The sequence below is a fragment of the Theropithecus gelada genome, chromosome 17 (assembly GCF_003255815.1).
Source record: "Theropithecus gelada isolate Dixy chromosome 17, Tgel_1.0, whole genome shotgun sequence".
In the NCBI taxonomy this organism is placed as follows: Eukaryota; Metazoa; Chordata; class Mammalia; order Primates; family Cercopithecidae; genus Theropithecus; species Theropithecus gelada.
The window spans coordinates 74,126,065-74,152,209 of record NC_037685.1 but is presented as its reverse complement, the minus strand read 5'-3'; the positions used below and the strand labels follow the sequence as shown (position 1 = coordinate 74,152,209).

The 26,145-nt window shown below is 42.1% G+C and overlaps 1 protein-coding gene across 1 annotated transcript in view; it reads right to left on the bottom strand.

Moving 5' to 3' along the window:
• Positions 1–25,599, bottom strand: part of DNAJC15 (DnaJ heat shock protein family (Hsp40) member C15) — a 93,653-nt gene extending 68,054 nt beyond the window's left edge. Inside the window, exon 1 of the mRNA XM_025364295.1 lies at positions 25,015–25,599. Within this exon, the coding sequence (XP_025220080.1) occupies positions 25,015–25,122 (108 nt within the window). The 5' untranslated portion in view covers positions 25,123–25,599. The remainder of the gene's footprint in view (positions 1–25,014) is intronic.
• Between the last annotated feature and the right edge of the window lie 546 nt (positions 25,600–26,145).

Sequence of the window (26,145 nt, the reverse complement as noted above, 5' to 3'; positions counted from 1 at the left end):
ACAACCTCTGCCTCCAGGGTTCAAGCAATTCTCCTGCCTCAGCCTCCCCAGTAGCTGGGATTACAGGCATGAGCCACCACGCCTGGAAAACTTTTTTTTTTTTTTAGTAGAAATGAGGTTTCTCCATGTTGGTCATACTGGTCTCGAACTCCCGACCTCAGGTGATCCACCTGCCTTGGCCTTCTAAAGTGCTGGGATAACAGGTGTGAGCCACTGTACCCGGCCTAAGTTTTTAAAATTCATGACTTTAGAGTACACTTGTCAAAAATTACAAAAAGCATAGCTTTCATTGCATTCTCTGTGACCATATACAATGCATGAATATTTTGGATTTAAAAACTTTCAGGCATATGCATAATAGCACTGCAGAAAGCAACAGATGGCAAATTGTCAGCAAAATCATTGATTGGTTTCAAAATGGTGGCAGAGTTACCACAGAGAATCCTCATCCTAGACTGCTAGGTCTAGCTAAAGAAAAATCTTATGTTCTCACTAAATAGCATCATTACACAATTACAGTTTCTGATGCCTGCTGGCCCTTCAAGCCTACTCTGCACCATCATCTTCCTCATCATTAATTAGTACCCTTTCCCATTCCTCATGGCTCTTACTAAAGTTTTACTTTCTACATAAGCCTTCAAGTTTTTCATCCATGCAGCAAGCATGAGCCCCTTACACTTTCTACTCCTTCGCACCTGAATGCTATGTAAGGGGCTGCTATGGAAAGTCCATGGGCTTCAAGTTAATCAGGCCTGGGCTCCAATTCCAACTCAACATTCTGCGATCCTAAGCTATTCTCTCTGGGCCCATTTCCTCATCTATAAAAGAAAGATACAAATACCTGTATCATAATATGCTCATAATGATTCAAACAAGGTCATGAAAAATGACCAGCACCTATGTGAACGTGACAGATATTCCATGCTGGTCCTTTTCTCGTTCTCATATTATTTACTCTTACTCCTTCTGTTCCTCTCTGCTTTACTCCTCCTGGGAAATCTTACTCAGCAATCAACTTCAAGCTCATCTTCTCAATAAAGCTTTCTTCACTCACCTCTCACCCAAACAAAACTCTTCAGTACTCCATAGTACTCAGCAGATCTTTCTACTGTAATATATATTACATTAGTACTCGTTTACCTATTTCAAATCCCTTCCAATATGTAGGCTTCTGGAGGTAGGGACTGTGTTTTATTTCTTTGGATTTCCAAAATCTAGCAAAGCATCGTTTTCTAAAAGTTTGTATAAGGACATGATCTTAAGAAGCTTTCCCACTGTTACGGGCAGGTCTTTGTTCTTAGCGCTTATATGGGGCAGGCCACTCCCAAGACGGGAGCCTTTTGTTCTCTGACCTGGGGTTCTTAGCCTCAAGGATTCCAAGGAATGGAACCTTGAGCCATGCGGTGAGTGTTAACAGCTCTATTAGAAGCCGTGAGTGACGGAAGAGAACCGTGGAACCCAGCAACCAGTGTTCAGCTCGATTAGGACAAACCCAGGCACTTAGCCTGCAGGAACAAAGGAGAGCCTAGAGCCCGATCAGGTGCGGCAACGGGCACCTCGCAGGATCAGAAACGCAGCGGACATCCTGCCAGATCTGGAGGGGTGGAAGTCAGCCGCAGGTCTGTGAGGGCAGCAAACAGTAGTGGTGGACGGCAAGCGAAATTTCAGCTCGAACTGTAACAAACACGGACCAGAAGAGTATGCAGCTGCAAGATTTAATAGAATGAAAACAGCTTCCATACAATGGGAGGGGACCCAAAGCGGGTTGCCCACTCCCTGTTTGAATGCCTAGGTTTATATCCCCATCATTGTCCCTCCCGCTGTGCTCTCAGGTGATACATGATTTGACTATTTCTTTACCTCCTGCTTTTAGCTTAATTTGTATTTTAGTGAGCCCTCTTTACTACCTGATTGGTTGGGTGTTAGCTGAGTTACAAGCCCCGTGTTTAAAGATAGGTGCGGTCACCTTCCCCAGCTAGGCTTAGTCCGCCTAGGAAATCCAGCTAGTCCTGTCTCTCGCCACCACCCAGATGCCTCTTGTAGCTCATATATGTGTACTATACTGGTGACTGAAATTATGTTTTGAAATGGGAAAATATAATGGACAATGCTAGTTAAACTTAATTAAGCATCTAACATATATGGTCATGCTTCAAAATATCCTGGACAGGTAAATATATCCAAAAGTCTCACGGAAGACAAAGCAGATAAAGTTAAGTTAGGACCTTATGTCCGGTAAATTTCCTAAAAAAAAAAAAAATGAAGATAATCCACAGGTTATGTGGAAAACATGAAAGAATAACTAATTTGTTAAACAAACATTAAGGAAAATAAACTTTCAATAAAAAGGTTAGGTAATTTAGCAAACAGGCTTGAAGGTTATTTCCCATCTCTGATGGCTCATTAATTAATTCAATAAATTACTCAGTGAGTATTTACTATGTGCCAGTCATGATTTTAAGCCCTAGGGATATATCAGACAAAATCCCTATCCTCGTAAAGGCACATTTCAGCAAGAGAGACAAACAACAAACAATATTAACAAGAAAAATATATAATTATTTTACGCGGTGATATGTGCTATGGAGAAAAATTAAGCAGGTAAAGAAGTAGGTGTGTGTTTGCATGGTGACAGCAACAAATTTAAAGTGAGTAGGGCAAGCTTCACTGAAAAAAATGACTTTTAGAAAAAAATTAAAGCAAGTAAAAGGATTCCTTAGATTTCGGACTAGCAATGGGAACAAGTTTAAAGGCCCTAAAGCACGGCTATGCCCAGTGTGCCCGACGAATAGCCAGAAGGCCAGTGTGCATACAGCAGGAAGAAAAAGTAGAAAAAATAGGCAATGAGGTCGAACAGGTCACAGGGGGAGCAAATCATGCTAAGCCTTATAGAGTCAACGTAAAGACTAGCTTTTCTCTGAGTGATACATCATTGTTTTAAGCAGAGGCCTAAGATCATTTCAATTACAATTCTAAGGATCATTCTATTTGTCATGTTGAGAACAGACTGTAGAGGATGAAAAGCAGAGGCATGGGGATGAGTTGTAAGTCTATTAAAATAATCCATGAAAGAGATAGTGGACACTTGGGGTAGAGTGATTAATGGTGGAAATGAGGAAAGTGGTGAGATACTAGCTAGAGTTTGGAGGTAAGGCCAATAGGATTTGCTGAGAGACTGGATATGGAGTCAAAGTTACTGTCTTGAACAAATAAAAGGAAAAGAGAAGAGTCAAGGTTATTGTCTTGAACAACTAAAAGAATGACACTAACTGCCTTTTGCTGCCAGGACTGAGAGAGGTCTGTGGCAGAGAAAGGGGTGTCATGAACTCTCTTTTGGACTTACTTTCTAAAAATACGCCATGACGAGTATGATAAAGCCTAAGCGAAGCAGTATGAGAACTCCTAACACCTAGGGGGTAAACGGGGAGGTCTCATCTACTAATGGAGAAGAAGAATGAGCCAGATGTTTTGAAAACATTCATTCTTTGTTATCCTGCAGTGAGTTAATTCTCAAGGGTTAATCACAAGCAAATCACTTTCTGCTGAACTCAGTGTTTTATGCTGTCTTACTATTAGGTTCAATTTCCACAAAGAAAACTCTTTGAATTTAAACAACAGCAAGTGAAAAGGAGAAAAAAAGAGAGGAAACAAGAAAGACTGCTGGTAAATCAATCTAATTTGGGTAAGAGAGGTATTACACATGCAGATTAGAATAAGGAGGGGAGGAGAATTTACATTCAAGAAAAAGTGTCAGACACGATAAAATGACAGTAACAAGAGAATTTTAAAAATTATCCTGCCCTAAAACCTTCAAGTCAATATAAATTTCACAGACTTTCATATCTAAATTGAATTAATCTACATTAATATACCCTACCCTTACCATTATTGTTCCATAGACAAAAGCAAGTACATTTGAACTTCTCCCAAAACACGAATTCCCATGAAAGTCTTACCTTAAGCAAAAAAGAAAGGCAAAGCTAAATACATTTCTATTTGCTGTTTTTAAGTTGCTTAATTTCTTTCAAGCATTAGTATCTATAGCAAGACTAATGAGTAAATAAAAGAGCAAAACAACAAAACAAAATCAAAAGCCAAACATGTTAAGGAACAAAACTCTTAGGCTTACCCCAAATGAATGTTACTCCACTCTCCAGTATAATTAACAAAAAACTCCTCAAACTTCAATCTTCACTATAGATAATGCTTTTTTAAGAATAATCTTTTTCACACTGTCAGAAAAGGTCTAGAATAAGTAAATAAATAATAAAAAGAATGGTCTTTTAAGTACTGTTTTGCATTTACTCAAAATAACGGTGTGAATCATGGCTCTACTTTCTCATAAGAAACTTTTGAGGTCGGGTATGGCAGCTCACGCCTGTAATCTCAGCACTTTGGGAGGTCAAGGCGGGTGGATCAACTGAGGTCAGGAGTTCGAGACCAGTCTGGCCAACATGGTGAAACCCCGTCTCTACTAAAAATACAAAAATTAGCTGGGAGTGGTGGCACATGCCCACCACTGGGCACATGCCCGCTACTGGGGAGGCTGAGGTGGAAGAATCGCTTGAACACGGGACGCAGAGGTTGCAGTGAGCCAAGATTGTACCACTGGACTCCAGCTTGGGCGACAGAGCAAGACTCCCTTTCAAAAAATAAAAATAAAAAAATATAAAAAGCAACTTTTTTTGTTCACATTAAACCAAAATGTGATTAAATGTGACTGGTCAGAAAATCTTGCCAACGTCATCAACCATGTCCTTCCTGACAGCCTGGAGAGCACCTGGAGCCCCTGAACTCATCACAGGCTTGCCAAACCAGGTTGCATATTTGGCTTTAAGTTCTTGAACCCAGGTACATGGTGACAGTTAATTTTATGTGTCAACCTGGCTACACTATGCTTACCCCGTTAGTCAAACACTGACCTTGGGGTTGCTATGAAGGTATTTTGGAGATGTGGCTGACACAGATGGAGTTTATCTCTGATAATCTATGTGGGCCAATCTATATGGACCAATCATTTGCAAGGATTTAAGAACAAAATTGAAGTTTCTCTGCAGAAGAAGAAATGCTGCCTCAAGAATCTCATCCTATCTGAAAGCTCTCAGACTGTGGGCCTGCCCTACAAATTTTAGACTTGCCAGTTACAGCACCACAGTTGGTCCCTACCCTATGTGGCACCATGACATTTTTTCTCAAAATAAGCTCTCCCTCTTTTGAATCTGCTGGCTTTCAGTTTGGGAGCTGGAGCACTTGAGTCATATCCCCCCCATCCTAGTTGACTCTTAATGACTCCTAGACACTCAGTCACACACTTCTCCCCTCAACGACTCTTAATGCATTTCTGTCCTTCTGCTTCACTACCCTTCATATAAAGATGTTATGATTGATCCCTGTCCCTAACACAGGAGACCACCTGCTATATATTGCTTCTCAGCTACTAAGAAGGAGGAAGAAACAAAACTATAGTAGTCCTCTCTTACAGTTTTGCTTTCCATGGTTACAATAATATATTTCCAGAGAAAGAGAGACCATATTCCCATAACTTTTATTACACTATAGTTATTAGTGTTCAATGGTATTATGTTACTGTTAATCTCTTACTGTACCTAACTTATAAATTAAGCTTTATCATAATTATGTATATATAGGAAAAAACATTGTATATGAAGGGACCAGTACTATCCATGGTTTCAGGCACCCACTGGTGGTCTTGGAACACAGACCCCACAGATAAGACGGGGCCTACTACACTACAGACAGGCAGGAGGATTAAGTAAACATCCAACCATGAAAGAAGTCAATGTCAGTGTTATGGTCTTACCTATTTAAATATCACCACCTGACTACTTCCCAGCTTACTGCTCCATTGTGATCATTGTGATCCCAGGTCACACTTCAAAACTTCCCTCCCTCACCATGCTATGAACCTGTAGAAGGCAAGAGGTAGGCTTCATTCACCTTTGTATTCCCAGTATACAGTATAGGCTAAATAAAAGTTAGCAGTTAATTGACCACATGGATATATATGGATGGAGAGAGGGTAAAACAGACAGCTGCTGGCCAGCTGACTGAGTACTCTGCTTCTGAATCAGATTGCTTCTTAGAAAAGCAGAGGTAAAACTGAAGCATAGGGTCAAGGTTAGGCCAAGGAGGGAAATGTGAGGATACAGGGAGAGAACAAAGGTTAGATGTCGAATTCAGACTGAGATTCTGCCCTCAACTCACTGTTACCTTATGTTACTGCAATCTAGTCTATATGTGTGTTGGGAGGCAGGGGTCATCTACAAAATGTTAAATACCTATAGAATATGTTAAAAATAGACTAGGCTGGCAGAATATTTTAAACACAGATTAGACCAGACAACTTGTAAAATATGAAGTCAACTTACATCAATATAACATTATGGAGTCATTTCAAGATGATAACCAGGTAACAGGTTATTACCCCCACAGATAAACAGGTAAGTCAAAAAGAGACAAAAATTTCAAAGCCAAAACCAAATTGTAGTTGGAAAATTAAGCCAGAAAAAATATTTTAAAAAGACTTCAGCATTTGAAAAGAATTTGTTAGGATGAAAGAACTACAGTAGGCTCTATATCTTTGCTTTGTGGGGCTTGATGGCTGGCACATATGTCAAGTCTAGTAATGCAGCTTCTAAGAATTGTTCTTTGGCCTGATGCTTCAGATACAGCTGCTCTCAAAGGTTCAGTCTTCTGGGCAGCTCAAGGTTCATTTGAGTCTAGGGGTGATATTCTTTAACTTACTCATCCCTGCCATTTAATTCACTAGTCCTAAATGTATCTCCCTTTTTTTTTTTTTTTGAGACTGAGTCTCGCTCTGTCGCCCAGGATGGAGCGCAGTGGTGTGACCTCAGCTCACTGAAAGCTACGCCTCCCGGGGACAACCAATTCTTCTGTCTCAGCCTCCCGAGTAACTGCTACTACAAGCACACACCACCATGCCCGGCTAATTTTTGTATTTTTAGTGGAGATGAGGTTTCACCATATTAGTCAGGCTGGTCTTGAACTCCTGACTTCAGGTGATCCACCTGCCTCAGCCTCCCAAAGTGCTGGGATTATAGGCTTGAGCCACTGTACCCAACCAAATTTATATCTTTCAAGTTTAAATAGTATCCTTAGTTTTGTTTTCTAACATTTGAAGGAAAGGGCCTTTTTCACCCAACCAACACCTTTTATCATTTTATTATTGTAGTGAAATTTTTTTTTTTTTTTTTTTTTTTTTGAGACGGAGTCTCACTCTGTTGCCCAGGCTGGAGTGCAGTGGCTGGATCTCAGCTCACTGCAAGCTCCGCCTCCTGGGTTCACGCCATTCTCCTGCCTCAGCCTCCCAAGTAGCTAGGACTACAGGCGCCCGCCACTGCACCCAGCTAATTTTTTGTATTTTTTAGTAGAGACGGGGTTTCACTGTGTTAGCCAGGATGGTCAAGATCTCCTGACCTCGTGATCCGCCCGCCTCAGCCTCCCAAAGTGCTGGGATTACAGGCGTGAGCCACCGCGCCCGGCCTGTAGTGAAATTTTAGTGGAATTTTTTGGCCAATGAATATCTAAAGTCCGGAATTAAGTTCTGAACTATTTTGCCTATGTCTTCAAATTACCCTTCCCTTGGTGTCCCCACCCGCCGACTCCTAGACACTCAATCACATACTTCTCCCCTCAATAAATTTATTTGTTGACCCTTTCTGGAAATTTTTCATTTCTGTTTGATTGCACGGAAAGGTGCACGCAAAAGCACACACACATTATTGTGGGGAAAAGAAAGAGATCAGCCTGTTACTGTGTCTATATAGAAAGAAGTAGACACAAGTGACTCCATTTTGTTCTGTATTTGAGATGCTGTTAATCTGTGACCCTACCCCCAACCTTGTCCTTGCAAGAGATATGTGCTGTGGTAACTCAAGGTTTAATGGATTTTGGGCGTGCAGGGTGTGTCTTTGTTCCTAGAAAAGCTAGGTATTGTCCAAGGTTTATCCCCATGTGATAGGATGAAACAATGCTGCTAAAAGGTTTATCTCTAGGCACAGGATTTTCCTTTAAACTTATTCATGTCACAGAGATCCTTGTTCTTATGTCTTACTGCTGATTTCCTCCCTAAAAACGATCCTATTGTCCTGCCACTCTCTGATCTTTAAGATGGTAAAGATAATTATCTATAAATACTAAGGGAACTCAGAGACCGGTGCGGTGTGGGTCCTCTGTAAGCTGAGCGCCGGTCCCCTGGGCCCCCGCTTTTCTTTCTCTATACTTTGTCTCTGTGTCTTATTTCTTTTCTCAAGTCTCTCGTTCCACCTAACGAGAAACACCCACAGGTGTGGAGGGGCAGGCCACCCCTTCACATTATAGGTACAGAAACACTATAATTTTATACAAAAAGATGTTTCTGTTTCATTTTCAATAGTTTCCACAGGATGTTTTGTTGACATTTCTGACTGTAATAATAAATTAAGTCAATGTCACAGAATCATAGAGTTGAAAAAAATGACAGAGAATATTAGCCAAAACCCATATTTTATGAGGAAGACACTGAGGGTCTGAGAAGTTACATGACTTGCAAACTGCAGCAACAATTATCAGTGTCTGCACCGGACTAGAGCCCAGGTATCCTACTTCCAGACCACAGCTCAAGCCTTCAAGCAATAATCTGAAGTCACTCCCACACTCCCTTTAATGGATTATAAAAACTGCTCAAGATTGGGCCGGGCGCAGTGGCTCAAGTCTGTAATCCCAGCACTTTGGGAGGCCGAGGCGAGAGGATCACGAGGTCAGGAGATCGAGATCATCCTGGCTAACACGGTGAAACCCGTCTCTACTAAAAATACAAAAAATTGGCCGGGCGAGGTGGCAGGCGCCTGTAGTCCCAGCTACTGGGGAGGCTGAGCCAGGAGAATGGCGTGAACCCGGGAGGCGGAGCTTGCAGTGAGCTGAGATGGCGCCACCGCACTCCAGCCTGGGTGACAGAGCGAGACTCCACCTCAAAAAAAAAAAAAAAAAAAACTGCTCAAGATTTTTTCCACTGTGAGCTCACAATCAACAAAACAACCCTATCTGCCCATTCACAAAAAACATATAAAGTCTTGTACAACTTATTAGGTAGGTTTTTAAATTTTCTAGAAAATACTGTGTCATTTTTATTATCTAACGTCAAGCTAGATCATAGCACCAGTCCTTTGTCCTTACTTCTCATAAGTCTTTTTTTTTTTTTTTTTTTTTTTTTTGAGACGGAGTCTAGCTCTGTCGCCCAGGCTGGAGTGCAGTGGCCGGATCTCAGCTCACTGCAAGCTCCGCCTCTCGGGTTCATGCCATTCTCTCGCCTCAGCCTCCCGAGTAGCTGGGACTACAGGCGCCCGCCACCTCGCCCGGCTAGTTTTTTTGTATTTTTTTAGTAGAGACGGGGTTTCACCATGTTAGCCAGGATGGTCTCCATCTCCTGACCTCGTGATCCTCTCGCCTCGGCCTCCCAAAGTGCTGGGATTACAGGCTTGAGCCACCGCGCCCGGCCATAAGTCTTTATTTCATAAAATTTTCTTTGGTCTCCCTTCCCCCAGTCGTATTTTCTTTTTTTGTTGTTTTTGTTGTTGTTGTTTTGAGACGGAGTCTTGCTGTGTTGCCCAGGCTGGAGAGCAGTGGTGCAATCTCGGCTCACTGCAAGCTCCGCCTCCCGGGTTCACGCCATTCTCCTGCCTCAGCCTCCCGAGTAGCTGGGACTACAGGAGCCCGCCACTACACCCGGCTAATTTTTTGTATTTTTAGTAGAGACGGGTTTCACTGTGTTAGCCAGGATGGTCTCAATCTCCTGACGTCATGATCCGTCCGCCTCGGTGGTGGAACTGATGCTGGGAATACAAATTGGGACAATGTGTCTTGAGGTTACTTTCATCACAGGAGTCAACAACCTTAAATATACTAATGTCTTTAGGCTTAGTAACTACAATTCAAAAAATTTATCCTAAGAAAATAATCAGAAAAATCCATAATAAAAATCCATAATAATAATCCAAAGTGCTGGGATTTACAGGTGTGAGACTCTGCGCCCCGCCTCCCCAGTCGTATTTTCAATACTCCTATATTTAATATAAAAATTGAATAGCTTGATAAGTATGAAAATGGCATTACTAGTCCCTCTTTCAGCTTTTCTTCTGGATGGGGCCAGGTGACAATCTGTCATACCTTCAGTACACAGCCTGTTAATAATGAGAGGTATACATTTTGGCCAACAAATTGAAGTCTTACAAACTGTCAAAAGAATGATTCAATGAACAATCTCCTGAACTGATGCTGGGAATACAAATTAGGACAATGTGTCTAGAGGTTACTTTCATCACAGGAGTCAACAACCTTAAATATACGAATGTCTTTAGGCTTAGTAACTACAATTCAAAAAATTTATCCTAAGAAAATAATCAGAAAAATCCATAAAAACATTTAAGAGAAAATTCAGTGTGTTTTATTTGTGATACCAAAAAAAAATGGAAACAATCTGACTATCCAACAATGGGGGAATCATTAAATAAATTAAGGCACGTGTAAAATATGGATCGACAAATATATTGAAGAATGTTTAACAACCATATGTTAAGTACAGAATAAAAGCAGTCTATAAAAAAAGAACATTTTCATTAAAACATAGTCTTGGAATCATCAGACTTTAGAATCAAAGAAATATGAGTTTTGGCTCCTTACTTGTCAGCTCCATGACCTGCCCAAGTTACATGACCTCTATGTGTTCCTTCATCTGTAAAATGAGGATGATGACTGTACTTAATTCCTTGGGTTGATATGAATTTTTGTAAGTTAGGTCATTCATATACATAAACTAGTATATTTAACATGGGATAAACATTCAACAAATGGTAGCTATTACAATTACTATATATTACATAATCATTTCTTTTTAAAATCAGGGAGTAAAAATAAAGGTTATTTTAAAAAGAAAAATCTTAGGAAGATCTCACCTAGTGAGATGGGTTTAACAAGTTTTAACTTCAGAAGGCAGACAACCCTCTGACCTGTCTACTTTAAAATAAACTTTTAAAATGAATTCTTCCTGACATTCTTCACAAGAACAACTACATTGATCTTTGGTGTCTCCCTTTTTATCCTTGCACTTAAATCTGCACCCTGATCATAAAAATGATCCCACTGCGTCTCTAGCTGGCCTCCTTCCTATCAAGTACTCCGACAAGCTTTTATTATACTGACTTTGAAGTCTCCGGCAAGAACCCCTCAAACTCTCTTTTTCAGCTTATATCTGATGAACACTTTATCTGCAACATTTTGTAGTTTTGCTTATTTCTTTTAGCTTGGGAAATCATCCCCTTTAATGAAAGCTACTTTTACTCCCTTACAACAAACCATTTTACTTTAAGGCAGTGGCTGCTATGGCCCGTCTGGAGTGGCCCCCACAAGGTCGCTGCCTGCAGAGCGGAAGGTGCTGTGGGAGCTGGGCATTCAGCAGAGCTGCCGGGAGCTGGGAACAGGCAGGAGGCTCCCCACCTACCAGCTCGGCAGGGTAGGAGCCAGTGCTCCCAGGCGCAGCTACAGCTGCCCAGCTGCACTCTCAGGGGCCCAGGAAGCCCCCTGCCCCTGCAGGCTCATAATAGGTGCCTGCTCCCGCTCCCTGGTCTCTCCCCACTCCCGGCATCCACCCAGTGTGGGGCAAAGTTGTGGCTAAGCTGAGGCTCTGTCTCAACCCAGCCGGGCATGCATGCACTAAGAGCGGTGCTGACAGGCCAGCCCCCTGCCACTTCGGCCCCCTCTAGACTTCGGGCACAAGCCCGGGAGGGAGGTCTGGCCAAGGGGCTGAGGGTAGCTTGGCACGGGCCTGTGGGCTCCCCGCAGCACCTAGAGCCAGGGTGCCGTGAAGGGCACGTTGGTGGCGGCAGGACGTTATGAGGTTCCTGGGCAGGAAGGGTTGGGTCCCCGTGGAACCCCTCCTTGAAGCTAGGACTGGCCTGAAGCCTGGGGACCAGGTTGCCAGTTCTGGGTGAAGTCCACCAACCGGAGTATGAAGTTAATTGATGACCGATTGGCCAACTGGATGGTGCTTTTTCCAGGCCTGCCCATGGCCACCCACGGACCAATCAACAAGCAGTTCCTCCATTCTGAGCACAAAAAAAACCTGCAGACTCAGCCAGACACGCTTACAGGATGACCTGCCTGCAGACAGGAGCTACACACTCCAGTCTCCTCTCTGTTGAGGGCTGCACTGGGTGTGGTGGTGCGACCTGTATTCCCAAGCTACTCAGGAGGCTGAGGTCGGAGGGCTGGTTGAGCCTGGAAGGCCGAAGTTGCAGTGAGCTGAGATTGCATCACTGCACTCCTGCCTGGATGACAGCGAGACCCTCTCTCGAAAAAAAAAAAAAAAAACTGAAAAACATTTTGTCCGATCACAATAAAAAAAAAGTAACTGGCCGGGCGCGGTGGCTCAAGCCTGTAATCCCAGCACTTTGGGAGGCCGAGACGGGCGGATCACGAGGTCAGGAATCGAGACCATCCTGGCTAACACGGTGAAACCCCGTCTCTATTAAGAAATACAAAAAACTAGCTGGGCGAGGTGGCGGGCGCCTGTAGTCCCAGCTACTCGGGAGGCTGAGGCCGGAGAATGGTGTGAACCCGGGAGGCGGAGCTTGCAGTGAGCTGAGATCCGGCCACTGCACTCCAGCCTGGGCGACACAGCGAGACTCCGTCTCAAAAAAAAAAAAAAAAAAAAGTAACAAAATAAAATGGAATCTGAAAAAAAGTCTTCAGATAAGAAGGCAGACTTTTAGAATCCAATTTTTAAAATGTAAAATTAAATTGGTACTTTGGACTGGACACAGTGGCTTACACATGTAATCCCAGCACTTTGAGAAGCAGAGGTGGGAGAATCCCTTGAGCCCAGGAGTTCAAGACCAGCCTGGGCAACACAGCAAGACCCCAGCTCTACAAAACATAAAAATAAAAGAATTAGCCAGGCATGATGGCACACTCCTGTGGTCCTAGCTCCTTGAGAAGCTGAAATGGGAGGATCACTTCAGCCTGGGAAATTGAGACTGCAGTGAGCTATGATCACGCCACTATACACCAGCCCGGGAGACAGAGCAAGATGCTGTCTCAAAAGAAATAAAAAATAAAAATTAAAAAATAAATTAGTACTTTGAAAACAATTATTTACAAATCAATACGGAAATTATTCACAAACCACATAATACATATAGAAATCTCTTAAGTACTATATAGTAACGAAGTCCTTGAATTAAACTCTAACATCACTGCAGCTAGGCATTATTTGGGGAGGAAAGTGCTATTTAAAGTACCATTCTTTTCTCCCTTCGTTTAGTTCTCTTCAGTTCTAATGCCTACCATATAAAAACTATTTTTTCAGTGTGGTGGTGATTGTTAAATTCTAGGTATTCCAAAAGGAAGTGAAAATCATTCTCCTGAAGACCATATTCAGTCCTTTAGAGGAATGAATATGCAATAATATTTTACCTTATACCCAGAGATAGGTTCTTTACTGTTCACTTGACCTGTACTAAGATTCTATAACAAACTTGAAATATAATGACAAATGGCAGAAAGGTTAATGAGTCCCTTTCTCTCTACTTCCTTCCACAATCCCCTAGCAGCACCCTCCCTCCATTAGCAGTCCCTAACACCAGATATTGAAAAACAAAAATAAAGCCCAAACCAAACACACACAAATGCGCTTTACTGAAGCTTAGGGAAAAATTTTACTATCCTTGATGGACTGAAAGCAGCAGCCATGTGTACCAAGACAAGGATATCTTTTACTTTTACCTCATCAGTTATACAGGGAAAAGACAAAGGAATTGGGGAAGATTTGGGTGGGAGGATAAAAATGGATTAGGATCTGAAGTTATGACCCAGAATGACGCTCACCATGAGATCAAATGTTATATACACTGGACTCATTGGAGAAATGCCTGATTTTAGGACTGTGGCAGGAAATACACAAAATGAGCCTAGAGCACTATGTAGTGCCAGAATGCAAGGAAGTGCTCAAAAAACCCCCAGCAATGTTGGGGGTATGTCAAAGGTACACAAGAGTCAACTAAAAGAGATCCCAATGGCCAAAGATAAAACAGCTTGAGCAACAAAATATAGTAGTGGATTATAATCCAAAGCATAAAATTAATATCCATGAAACCAAACTAATATAAGTAATAAATGGGAATAAAAGGACAAACCTCCCACAGAGAAGAATTCCAAATAATCCGACAGATTACTCTACACTTAAGGAGGGAGAGCATAACTCTCTATTCCTTAAATGTGGGCTGCACAAAGTGACTTTCTTTCACAAAGTGCAGTATGCAAATAAAGTTTACAGTTAAGAAAACTCAAAAACTACCACAACAGATTAGATCAACATCAATTGCAATAAACATGTTTATAGTAGTACACTTCATATATGATGTGATGAAAATGGCACTTCATTTTTCTTTCTTTCTTTTTTCTTGAGATGAAGTTTTGTTATTGTTGCCCAGACTGGAGTGCAATGGCGGGATCTCGGCTCACTACAACCTCCACCTCCCAGGTTCAAGCAATTCTCCTGCCTCAGCCTGCCAAAAGTAGCTGGGATTACAGGCACGTGCCACCATGCCCAGCTAATTTTTGTATTTTTAGTAGAGATGGGTTTTGCCATGTTGACCAGGCTGGTCTCGAACTCCTGACCTCAGGTGATCTACCTGCCTCGGCCTCCCAAAGTGCTGGGATTACAGGTATGAGCCACTGTGCCCAGCCTGGCACTTCACCTTTCTGATCTTCCTCCCAAAAACCTAAAACCCAGTCCAATCATGAGAAAAACATCTAATAAATTCCAGTAGAGGGTATCCCACAAAATACCTAACCAGTATGCTTCAAACCTGTCAAGGTCATCAAAAATAAGGCAAGTCTGAAAAGCCACAAGGAGCCAAACGAGATGTGAAAACTAAATGTAATGTGGTACCTGGTTGAGATCTTGGAACAGAAAAAGGACATCAGCTAAAAAGCATGGGAATCTGAATCAAATATGACTTGGGTAATAATAATGTATCAATATTGGTTTATTTATTTATTTTTTCCAATTGGGTCTCACTCTGTCATCCAGGCTGCAGTGCAGTGGTATGATCATAATTCACTGTAACCTTGAACTCCTGGGCTCAACTGATCCTATCACCTCAGCCTCACAAGAAACTAAGACTACTGGCATGTGCCACCACAAATGACTAATTTTTAAAGTTTTCTGTAGAAATGGGGTCTCACTAGAATGTCTTGATATGGTTTGGATCTGTGTCCCTGAACAAATCTCACTTTCAACTGTAATGCCCAATGTGGGAGGTGGGGCTGGTGGGAGGTGACTGGGTCATGGCGGCAATTTCTCATGGATGGTTTAGCACCGTCCCCTTGGTGCTATTCCTGTGATAGTGAGTTCTTTAGAGCGCGGTGGTGCGACCTGGGTTCACTGCAGCCTCCACCTCCCGGGTTCAAGGTATTCTCTTGCCTCAGCCTCCTGAGTAGCTGGGTCTACAGGTGTGTGCCACCATACCCGGTTAATTTTTGTATTTTTTAGTAAAGGTGGGGTTTTGCCATCTTGACCAGGCTGGTCTTGAACTCCTGGCCTCAAGTGATCTGCCCGCCCTGGCCTCCCAAAGTGCCAGGATTACGAGTGTGAGCCACCATGCCTGGTAACAGTACTTATTTCATCCCCAATAGCATAGAAATTATATTCCAAGAACGTAAGACAGTGCAAATGGAATTCCTCAAAATAATACTCTATTTCCCTACACTGTGGATTAAGGGAATACTTAGCATTTCAAAAAGTGTTTTCTAACACTGCTTTAAGGAGACTGTGCTTTCAAATTTCTCAGTATCAGTAGAATTCAAAATACAGCTGAAAACAGATGTGTTGGTCCCAGGCCTAGCTGCATTCACCAATCAATTCCTTGGCTACTCTCTGTTCTGTTAGAAGAACTAAGTCCTACAGGCTGTGTCAGCTGGCTCCCAGTAGAGTCAGACCAATGGGATGCGACGGTGAAAGACTGGACAGTGAAAACAAGGAAGAAACCACGGTATTACCACCCCTTCCTCTCCATCTTTAGCAACTGCTCCAGCAGCAGCAGTGGCTCCAGTTCCCCCTAAGCAGACATCCATGGTTCCACTTAATGCAGAGTGGTTTTGAAAAACACCAACTCCTCCCTTTGGCCCTGTAGCTCTAGGAGTGCTAGTGGTTCCTTGCTGTTCCCAATCTCTGGATTGCTTCACTATCCTGTTTCGCTTCTCAACAACTCCATTAGCTATGAAACCAATTCCTGGAATTACATTTCCCTTGTTTTATATATTTAAGTCATATGTTTTCCTAGTTAGAGCTTGACTGACATAATTAGAAAAGTTTAAGGGGAAAGAGAAACAAAGAGAATATTCTGAATAAGAGCAGAGGCAAGAAAGCACAGTACCTCTGGGATTCATCTACTTCTCAAATGTGTGACCTTGCACAAATTATTTCAGTGCTTTAAGCCTCAGTTTATTTGTCTACAAGTAGAGGGTTATAATAGTAATAGCATCTATACCTCCTAGGGTTATTATATAGACTAAATGAGCTCATGCATTTAAAACATTAGCATAAAGCCTGGCACAAAACACTTCAGCTATCATCACTATTACTGCCGCCATCATCTCCTCCTCTATACTCCCAGAGTACCGCCCACCGTAACACATGTGATTCTCCTGAAGGCCTCCACTGATCATACAACTCCTACAAAACTAACTGCCTACCAATTTGGTCCACATTCCTTAACCTGCCATTTGGAGCTATCTACAGTCGTAACCCAACCTACCTTTCCTTATTTTTCTTCCTTGATATAACCCACATTTTAGAAAAACTTGTTTTTCTCTTTCTGGTTTCTTTTGAAAAATCAAATATCTGGTAATAATGGTTTATTCCAATGATCTGCCTCCTTTAGAAAAGCAAGTGCTCTCATTTTGCTAGAATCACCACTCATGTAATACAATACCATTTAACCCAGTCATCCCCTCACTTGTTTCTGCTACCTGCCTAGCCCCTTTAAGCATCTGAATTTGCTACCTCTGCCTAAGATTTTTTTATCTTTTTAACTTAACTCATATTCTTCCCTTTTCTCATTCCCTTTTCTCAATGTTCAACTCATTCAACTCACTTTTCACAAAGTTTTCTGATTTCCCAAATAAGAAACAATGGCTCATTCCTATGAAATCAAGCATTTTATCCATATATCTCTCTTACAACACCTATGCCTTAGTCTTTCATTCACTTATCCTTGAAAAGACATTTACTAAGTATCTGCAACCTATCCCGTACTATGATTGGCCCTAGAAGTCATTCTCAAAAGTGAATCAGACAGGATCTCCACTGCTGGGGAGTTCCCAGTCTAGGAGTCTAGGTTTAGTTTCTGGTCAAGTCCCTTGAGGAGAAAATGCATATTTCATTAATCTTTGTATCCACTACAGCACTTAGGCTCAGAACCTTACCTAATAATGTATGACTCCATAAATAGTGTTAAATGGATGAATAAATAAATGAACAAAAATATGATAGCACTTAGAGAGCCTGTCTTTAATTGGGCATTTAAATTTGATCCAAATTTGCCTCTTAGAGCAACTGTTTTCAAAAATAAAGTTTTATTGGAACATGGCCACATTTATTTATTGTCTATGTGTTCACTCTACAACAGTGTAGTTGTGATAGAGGCTATATGGTCTGCAGAGCCTGAAATGTTTACTATCTAACCCTTTACAAATTAAGTTTGCTATCCTCTGCCCTTGAGGGTGGCAATCTTGGTTTATTTATATCCTCCCCATACACACTTAGTTTATAGCGTCCGTATATTTGGTGTTACCCAAAAATCTATTAAAATGAATTTAATTGACAAATTTTAAAAACAGAACCTATTTCTAAGTTGGAGACTGCCTGTGTTATTGGAGATATTAATAAGCAATGATCAAAACTTGAAAAAGCACATCAGAAGTCGGAGTATTACACATACTCTGACTACACACATATTTATTAGATGCTTACATTTTAGGCCTCTCTTGACTATTACAAAAGTCAAAGAAGCATAGTCTCATTTATCTTATTCTTTTTTTAATTCCTTAAGGCTGTCCGTTCATCACTCTATAACATTTCCCTAATCTACTTATCTCCAAGCTAGTTGGTTTCATTCGTTTGTTAATTTAATAATTCAACAAAAATTTATGAGGCAGAACAATCATGTGCCTGGTACTAAGTTGGGAACTGAATGAGTATTCTTAAAACTTCATCCCCATCTATAAAGAATATCTAATTTTAGTTAAAAAGGCATATTTCAAAGAGAAGAAACATTAGATAATGGCAGCAAATCAACAAATGGGCCGTGTCAGGTATCTGGTACCACTACCTGGTTTCAAATATCCACTAGAAAGTCAAAATAACAACAACAACAATTTAAAAAAAAAAAAAAAAACAGAAAAATTACTTCAAACGTTCCACTACCATGAATCAAAAAATTTTGGAAAACTGGGAAAACAGATCACTCCATCATAGCTGCTACAGCTGGAGGGGGGGGAGAAAAAGGCATCAAAATTTTTTACAAATTCCCTAAGGCATTTTATTCTCCGTAAACAACATAAGCAGTAAATAACTTTTTAGATAAATATGAATTGCCTGAAAGTGTTATAAAATGCTAAATCTTCCATTTTGAGACTGAAAATTTGAGTCCAAGAAAAACAATAGTTGTACCAGAGGGAAATGAAGAAGAAAAAGAAGTATTCTTCCTCCTCACAAGAGGGGTGGTAGTTGTGATGGAGACAGGAAAGACGGAGACTATTCACTCATTCAAAAAATACTTACTTAGCTTTTACCACATAAACATTTATTTGGCATGTGCCAGGACTTATGCTAAGTTCTCGGGAAAGAGCAGTGAGCAAGACAGACACAGACCCTTGCTCTCCCTTAGAGGTTAACATACAAGAGGACTCTACAAGGAAAAAATACAGGTGTCAATATGATATTAAAATCAAATCTCCATGTTTATTTATTAAGTTGCTCAATAATAACAGAATAGCTATTTCACAGACAAACAATTAAATGACTATCATGTGCCAATTACAATGCCAATCACAGATACAGTGTTTTCCCTGAGGACTTCACACCATAGGTGCTTATACTAATATAAATTATTTTGATGTATCTTAATAAACTATAATAAAAACTTGTGCAACTTCCTAAGGAAACACACAGTATAAAACAATTTTCTTCTACTAGGCAAGGGGAACTGGGGTCAGGGAAGGCTTCACATTGGACGTGTCTTAAAAAAAAAAATGAATAGGAGTTAGCCAGGAAAAGAATTTCAGAGAGAAGAGAAAGCTCTAGTAAAGTCACAAAACCATAAAATTTCATGAAGGAAACTTAATATAACTACAGTACAGGGTACAGTGCAATGGAGGGGATGGGAAATGTGGCTGGATACGTCATTTGAGGATCAGTACATGAAGAGTCCTGTATAAGATCCTGAGAAAGGTTTATAGATCGTGTTAAACTCATAAAAAGGGATGGTATCATTAACAAGTCTGTATTGCAGAAAAATAACTGATGGCAGTGCGAAGTTTAGAAAGCATACAATACCAGAAGCAAAGAGACTTGTTTTTAAAGGGGATCACTACAGGCCAGAGTAGAGACGATAAAGACTAAGAGAATAGCAAGGGAAGGAATAGCAAGAAAACAATTACGGAGATGAGGCTAAGTGACTGATGAACTGAATGGTGGAGGTAAAGGAGAAAGTGGAGTTGATGATGGCACTAGTCAAGAAAGGGGAAAGAAGAGAATCAGCCTGTTCAGGGAAGACTATAATGAGCTACATTTTAAATAAGCTGAATTTTCTATTTTTGTTTATGGTTCTCACTGGTAGACATCTGGAAATTCTTACTGACTCCATTCACTAAAAGAAAAGTTCTTCTCATTTCTTCCCATTCAAGAATAACATTCATTCATTCAACAATTTCTTTTTGGAATGTTTACCACACTCAGGCACCACTATAAATGCTAGAAATACATATCAGAGAACAAATAAAGTCCCTGTCCATGAAACTTAACATTCTAGCCTTCTACTATGGTGTAAAAAACGGTAGGGAAGAATCAGTTAGGCTGGGGGCGGTGACTCACCTCTAAAATCCCAGCACTTTGGGAGGCTGAGGAGGGTGGATCACTTGAGGTAAGGAGTTTGAGACCAGCCTGGCAGACATGGGGAAACCCCACCTCTACTGAAAATACAAAAATTAGCTGGGCGTGGTAGCAGGCGCCTGTGGTCCCAGCTACTTGGGAGGCTGACGCAGAAGACTCAGGTGAACCTGTGAGGCGGAGGCTGCAGTGAGCCGAGATCCCGCCATTGCGCTCCAGCCTGGGAAACAGAGCGAGACTCCATCTCAAAAAAAAAAAAAAAAAAAGAGTTAAAAATATAGGTATACAGTACATAATCCATGTGATTACCAATGTAAGCTTCAAAGTATTGTTAAAGCATGTTTTAAATCATGTTATCATTACAAAATAGTAAAAGTACTATCTTATTTTTGGAAATGAATGCCTGAAAATTTGTGTGTTTGACAAGTTTTAGTTTTCACATATCAGGATTGTTTATAATGAAACATGTATGTGTCTAGTTTTTTTTTACACGTTACACTATCCTAATAATAACAACAGTTGTGAGGGTGGGGGGAGGGAGAGCATCAGGAAGAACAGCTAATGTATGCTGGGCTTAATACCTAGGTGATGAGATGATCTGTGCAGCAAACCACCACGGCACACATTTACCTGTGTAACAAACCTACACATCTAGCACACGTACCCCTGAACTTAAAATAAAAACTGAAGAAAAATAAAAATAATAGGAGTTACAGTTTTCAGGAAAGTAATGAAACTAAATGACTACCATTTCATACAAACTGAGTTTTGTTCAAACTGCTTTAAAATTTGATAATCTCTTAAAGTTTCTTTTCTACTTTTCCATGAGAAACAGCTTTGCTAGTGCAAAGTTTGATCACGACTTCTAGTAAACCATTAATTGTAAAATGCTATTTTATTCAAGATGCTACATAGATATTTTGCCTATTTTTAAAAATTATTTTAATCCTTTAAACAGGCTACTGAGGCCGGGCGCGGTGGCTCAAGCCTGTAATCCCAGCACTTTAGGAGGCCGAGACGGGCGGATCACGAGGTCAGGAGATCGAGACCATCCTGGCTAACACGGTGAAACCCTGTCTCTACTAAAAAAATACAAAAAACTAGCCGGGCGACGTGGCGGGCGCCTGTAGTCCCAGCTACTCGGGAGGCTGAGGCAGGAGAATGGCGTAAACCCGGGAGGCGCAGCTTGCAGTGAGCTGAGATCCGGCCAGTGCACTCCAGCCTGGGCAGCAGAGCGAGACTCCATCTCAAAAAAAAAACAAAAAACAGGCTACTGAACACTAGTTCTTAGTTTCAAAAGGGAAGGTTACCTAAGAAAAAGTTATTTAATAAATATGACAAGATATATTTATTTATTTTTGATTTTTCTTTTTAGAGAGACAGAGGTCTCACTATGCTGCCCAGCCTGGGTCGCGAACCCCTGGGCTCAAGTAATCCTTCCACCTGACCTTCCAAATTGCTAGAATTACAGGCATGAGCCACCATGCCCAGCCCAAGAAGATATATTTCATAAACCTTAAAATGAATTACATTTCTAAAATAGCGTGAAAATTTTTTTCTTTAACTCATTGACAAACATTATTTTCTATTTTCATTAAGATTACCAAATATGCCCCACACCTAGGCCATCTTTTTTCTTTCCTAATATTTACCTTTTGTCAGCTTCTCACTGCTTTTAGTACTTCCAAGTTGCCTAAAGTTGTTATCAACAATCTTCTACCTCATTATTTGTCATTGCCTGGACCAGGAACTCCCAAAAGAAGCAGAACAACCCCTAAGGGACATTCTGAAAGTACAGGAGGCCCTGTTTGGTTGCACAATAATTTGAATAGAAGGGAGGGTATTTGGTGGATGGGGGACTATTGATCCTAAGAAGTCCTAAAATACATGAGACAATCCTGTATAACAAAGAACTGTTTGCATCCCTCGATTTTAAAAGATTAAGTAGGTGAAAAGTTTATGATAATCTTAGTCCAGAACTTTATTACATATAAATATATCATTATTACACTGTTTTAGTACAGACTGAATCTTCCACAAGTGCAAGTGCCATGTAAATTGAGGGAGATTCCACTGTTTTGTTCAAATTTTTACCAGAAATTGTTCGCCATTTAGGAAAGATAAGTTTGTAAAAAACGATGGTCCCTCTGCTATTTGAAGAGCCAATATAATAATTTGATAAACAATTTGCATTGGTAGCTGTCACACACACAGTGATTCTATGAATTGGTGCAATATGCCAGCAACTAATAATTACTCATTATGTTTTCTAATGTAGTAATGTCTAAGTATTTACATATTTAAATTGTAGACATGTTAACATGTTATTTTCTTTTTTTTTTTTTTGAGACAAAGTCTTGCTCTGTTGCCCAGGCTGGAGTGCAGTGGTGTGATCTCCGCTCACTGCAACCTCTGCCCCCTGGGTTCAAGCAGTTCTGCCTCAGCCTCCCTAGTAGCTGGAATTACAGACATGTGCTACCACACCCAGCTAATTTTTGTATCTTTAGTAAAGACAGGGTTTTGCCCTGATGGCCAGACTGGTCTCGAACTCCTAACCTCAAGTGATCCGCCCGCCTCAGCCTCCCAAAGTGCTGGGATTATAGGAGCGAGACACCGCACGCAGCCTGTAGATGTGTTTTCTAATAAAATATTTCACCTTTATGTCTCAATTAAAGCATTATATTGGTTATTAAAAGTTATGTTTATAGGTAGATTTTATTGTCTATGAATCTGACTTCAGGATTTCAGGGTATTACAGGACTCAGACAGTTTGAGAATCACTGGCCTACACTTTAGCCTTCATGCACCTGGACTACTAAAGATGCTTCCTATCTGATACTCTGGATTCTGTAAACTCTCTCCTCTTCCAAGTAAAAATACCTACAGATGTAAAAATCACCAATATTAGTTCTATCTTCCAATTACCACAGCTCCCAACTACCTTGAAAGCCTGATACTGGGATTTTTACAACTCTCCACAAAAGGATTACTTCTGCCTAATCTTGTTCAGCTATGTCATACACTGAATACTATATCCAGAAATCCTTATTTCTAAGGAGTCAGCAAGTCATAGTGGAAAAGGTGTAGCATTTGGAATCGTAGATCTGCCACTTACCAGGGATGATCCTGGACAAGTTAATTAAAACTTTCTAAATCTCTATTGCCTCATTTTTTTTTTCTTTGTTGGAGACAGGGTCTAGCTCTGTCTCTCAGGCTGAATTGCAGTGGTGAAATCATAGCTCACTATAACCTCAAACTCCTGGGCTCAAGTGATCCTCCAGACCCAGCCTCCCAAGTAGCTAGGACTACAGGCTCACACCACAATGCCCAGCTGATATTTTTCATTTTTCTTTTGCAGAGATGGCGTCTCCTATGTTGTCCAGGCTGGCCTCCAACTCATGGTCTCAAGTGATCCTCCTGCCTGGCCTTCCTAAAGCGCTGGGATTACAAGCCTAAACCACCACTTGGGCAATTTTTCATATTGAATGTTGAAATATTACCGTGCAACTGTGCATGTATCAGGTTAAAGATAACACATCGTTAAAATTAAACCCACCTGTTTCTCTTGGTGGGTTACGCTACAGAAACGTAAAAATACGTATGCGGCTCACAATATGTTTCTGTTGGACACTTCTCTGTTAGACCCTTCCTTTTTCCACCTCTACGGTTCATCCTGAATACACCACTTGCAGTTTCTTTTTTTTCTTTTTTTTTTTTTTTTTTTTTTTTTTTGTTGAGATGGAGTCTCGCTCTGTCGCCCGGGCTGGAGTGCAGTGGCCGGATCTCAGCTCACTGCAAGCTCCGCCTCCCAGGTTCACGCCATTCTCCTGCCTCAGCCTCCCGAGTAGCTGGGACTACAGGCGCCGGCCACCTCGCCTGGCTAATTTTTGTATTTTTTAGTAGAGACGGGGTTTCACCGTGTTAGCCAGGATGGTCTCGATCTCCTGACCTCGTGATCCGCCCGTCTCGGCCTCCCAAAGTGCTGGGATTACAGGCTTGAGCCACCGCGCCCGGCCTGCAGTTTCCAACAGAGCCCTGTTTCTGTGCCGGAGACTCTGGAGATAGTACTCCTGGTACCTGAAACAATTTTTCCCCTTCTCTTTGCTGAATGAACTGCTTTTATTCATTCAGATCCTAATTTTTTTTTTTTTTTTGGAGACGGAGTCTCGCTCTGTCACCCAGGCTGGAGTGCAGTGGCCGGATCTCTGCTCACTGCAAGCTCCGCCTCCCGGGTTTACGCCATTCTCCTGGCTCAGCCTCCCGAGCAGCTGGGACTACAGGCGCTCGCCACCTCGCCCGGCTAGTTTTTTGTACTTTTTTTTAGTAGAGACGGGGTTTCACCGTGTTAGCCAGGATGGTCTCGATCTCCCGACCTTGTGATCCGCCCGTCTCGGCCTCCCAAAGTGCTAGGATTACAGGCTTGAGCCACCGCGCCCGGCCCAGATCCTAATTTTTAACTACAGTTTTCTCCAAGAAGCGTCCCTGATCCCACCACGTCCCCTGCAAGACGGTATTAGGGCCTCCTATGAGATAGGAAAATCCACATACAGCACTTATACTGTATTTGCAATTGCCTATTTTCTGGTTTGTGTCCCAGACAAGACTGGAAGCTCCTTGAGGAGACAGATCCTCAGAACTGCTGCTCCGTCTTCCACGCCCAAACGTCAAAGCCAAGCACAAGGCGGTCTCTCCACTGAACAAATGAGCGCTAGGGAACAGACGGTGAGCGAATGCGGGGGAGTACAAAGGTTCAAGGGTGAGGCGGTAGAGGGCAGAAGCAGAAACTACAAGGGAGCCAGACGGGGGTGGGGGCCGCTGGCAGCACTCACCAGTTCCTGCTGGTCGACGTCGGCGTCGGGTCGTTTAGCCGAGGGCTGCAAATACTCAGCGTAGCGCAACCCCTCGCCAACTGGGGCGATGACACCACGGGCAGCCATGGCAATGCGGCCCGGAGACGCAAGGCGCCGCGGCGATGACTACGAGGCGGCCTTAGGGACAAACTAGTTAACGCGGTTTCTTCTCGCAGATCCAGTGCACTCTGTGCTCGCAGTGCTGTTAAAGGCGAGGGTCCCAGAAGCTACCCTTCTCACCCGAGCTGGGCAGTGTGTCCCGTGCAAGCTCGAGGTCAGATTCCGAAAAGAGCCAAGAGCACCGGGACGTTTTTGAATCACAGTCGCAGGCGCAGAGCCAACGCTGACCCTCAGGGAGCTTTATATACTTGGGCCTTGCCCCTCCCCAGGCCTCCCTAAGGGACTGGGCTTAAGCCCTGTGAACTGATGTTGGTCGAATCAGATGCCTGGCCATTGAGCTCGGAGTCTAGCTGTAGTGCCTGAGGGTGGGCTTGCCTGAGATTTCCTGACCCCCTTCCGGGCAGGCTTTCTTCCTACCCTCAACTACTGTTCGCACTTCTGTTTAATGCCACAGTTCTCCCACCCCGGGAGAGAAATTGAAGAGACAATTTGCTTACACCACCCCCAAGTAAATGGCTGTATTTAAGGTGAAATTACACAGAAGAAAGTTGTGGCCCGGCGCGGTGGCTCACGCTGTAATCTCGGCATTTTGGGAGGCCGAGGCAGGTGGATCACAGAGGCCAGCAGTTTGAGACCAACTTGGCCGACATGGTGAAACCTCGGCTCTACTAAAAATACAAAGGTTAGCCAGGTGTGGTGGCGCGTCCTTGTAATCCCAGCTGCTCAGGAGCCTGAGCAGGGAAAGAGAGTTGTAAGCAAGTCTGTAAGTCTTACTCTCCCTCAGATGAGTTTGTGCTGATTTGTATATATAAAAGCCCATTTTATTATTAAGGTTTTTTTGTTTTTGTTTGGTTTTGTTTTGTTTTGTTTGAGACGGAGTCTCCTTCTGTTGCCCAGGCTGCATGCAGTGGCACCATCTCTGGCCACTACAACCTCTGCCTCCCGAGTAGCTGGGATTAAAGGCACGTGCCGCCACACCTGGCTAATTTT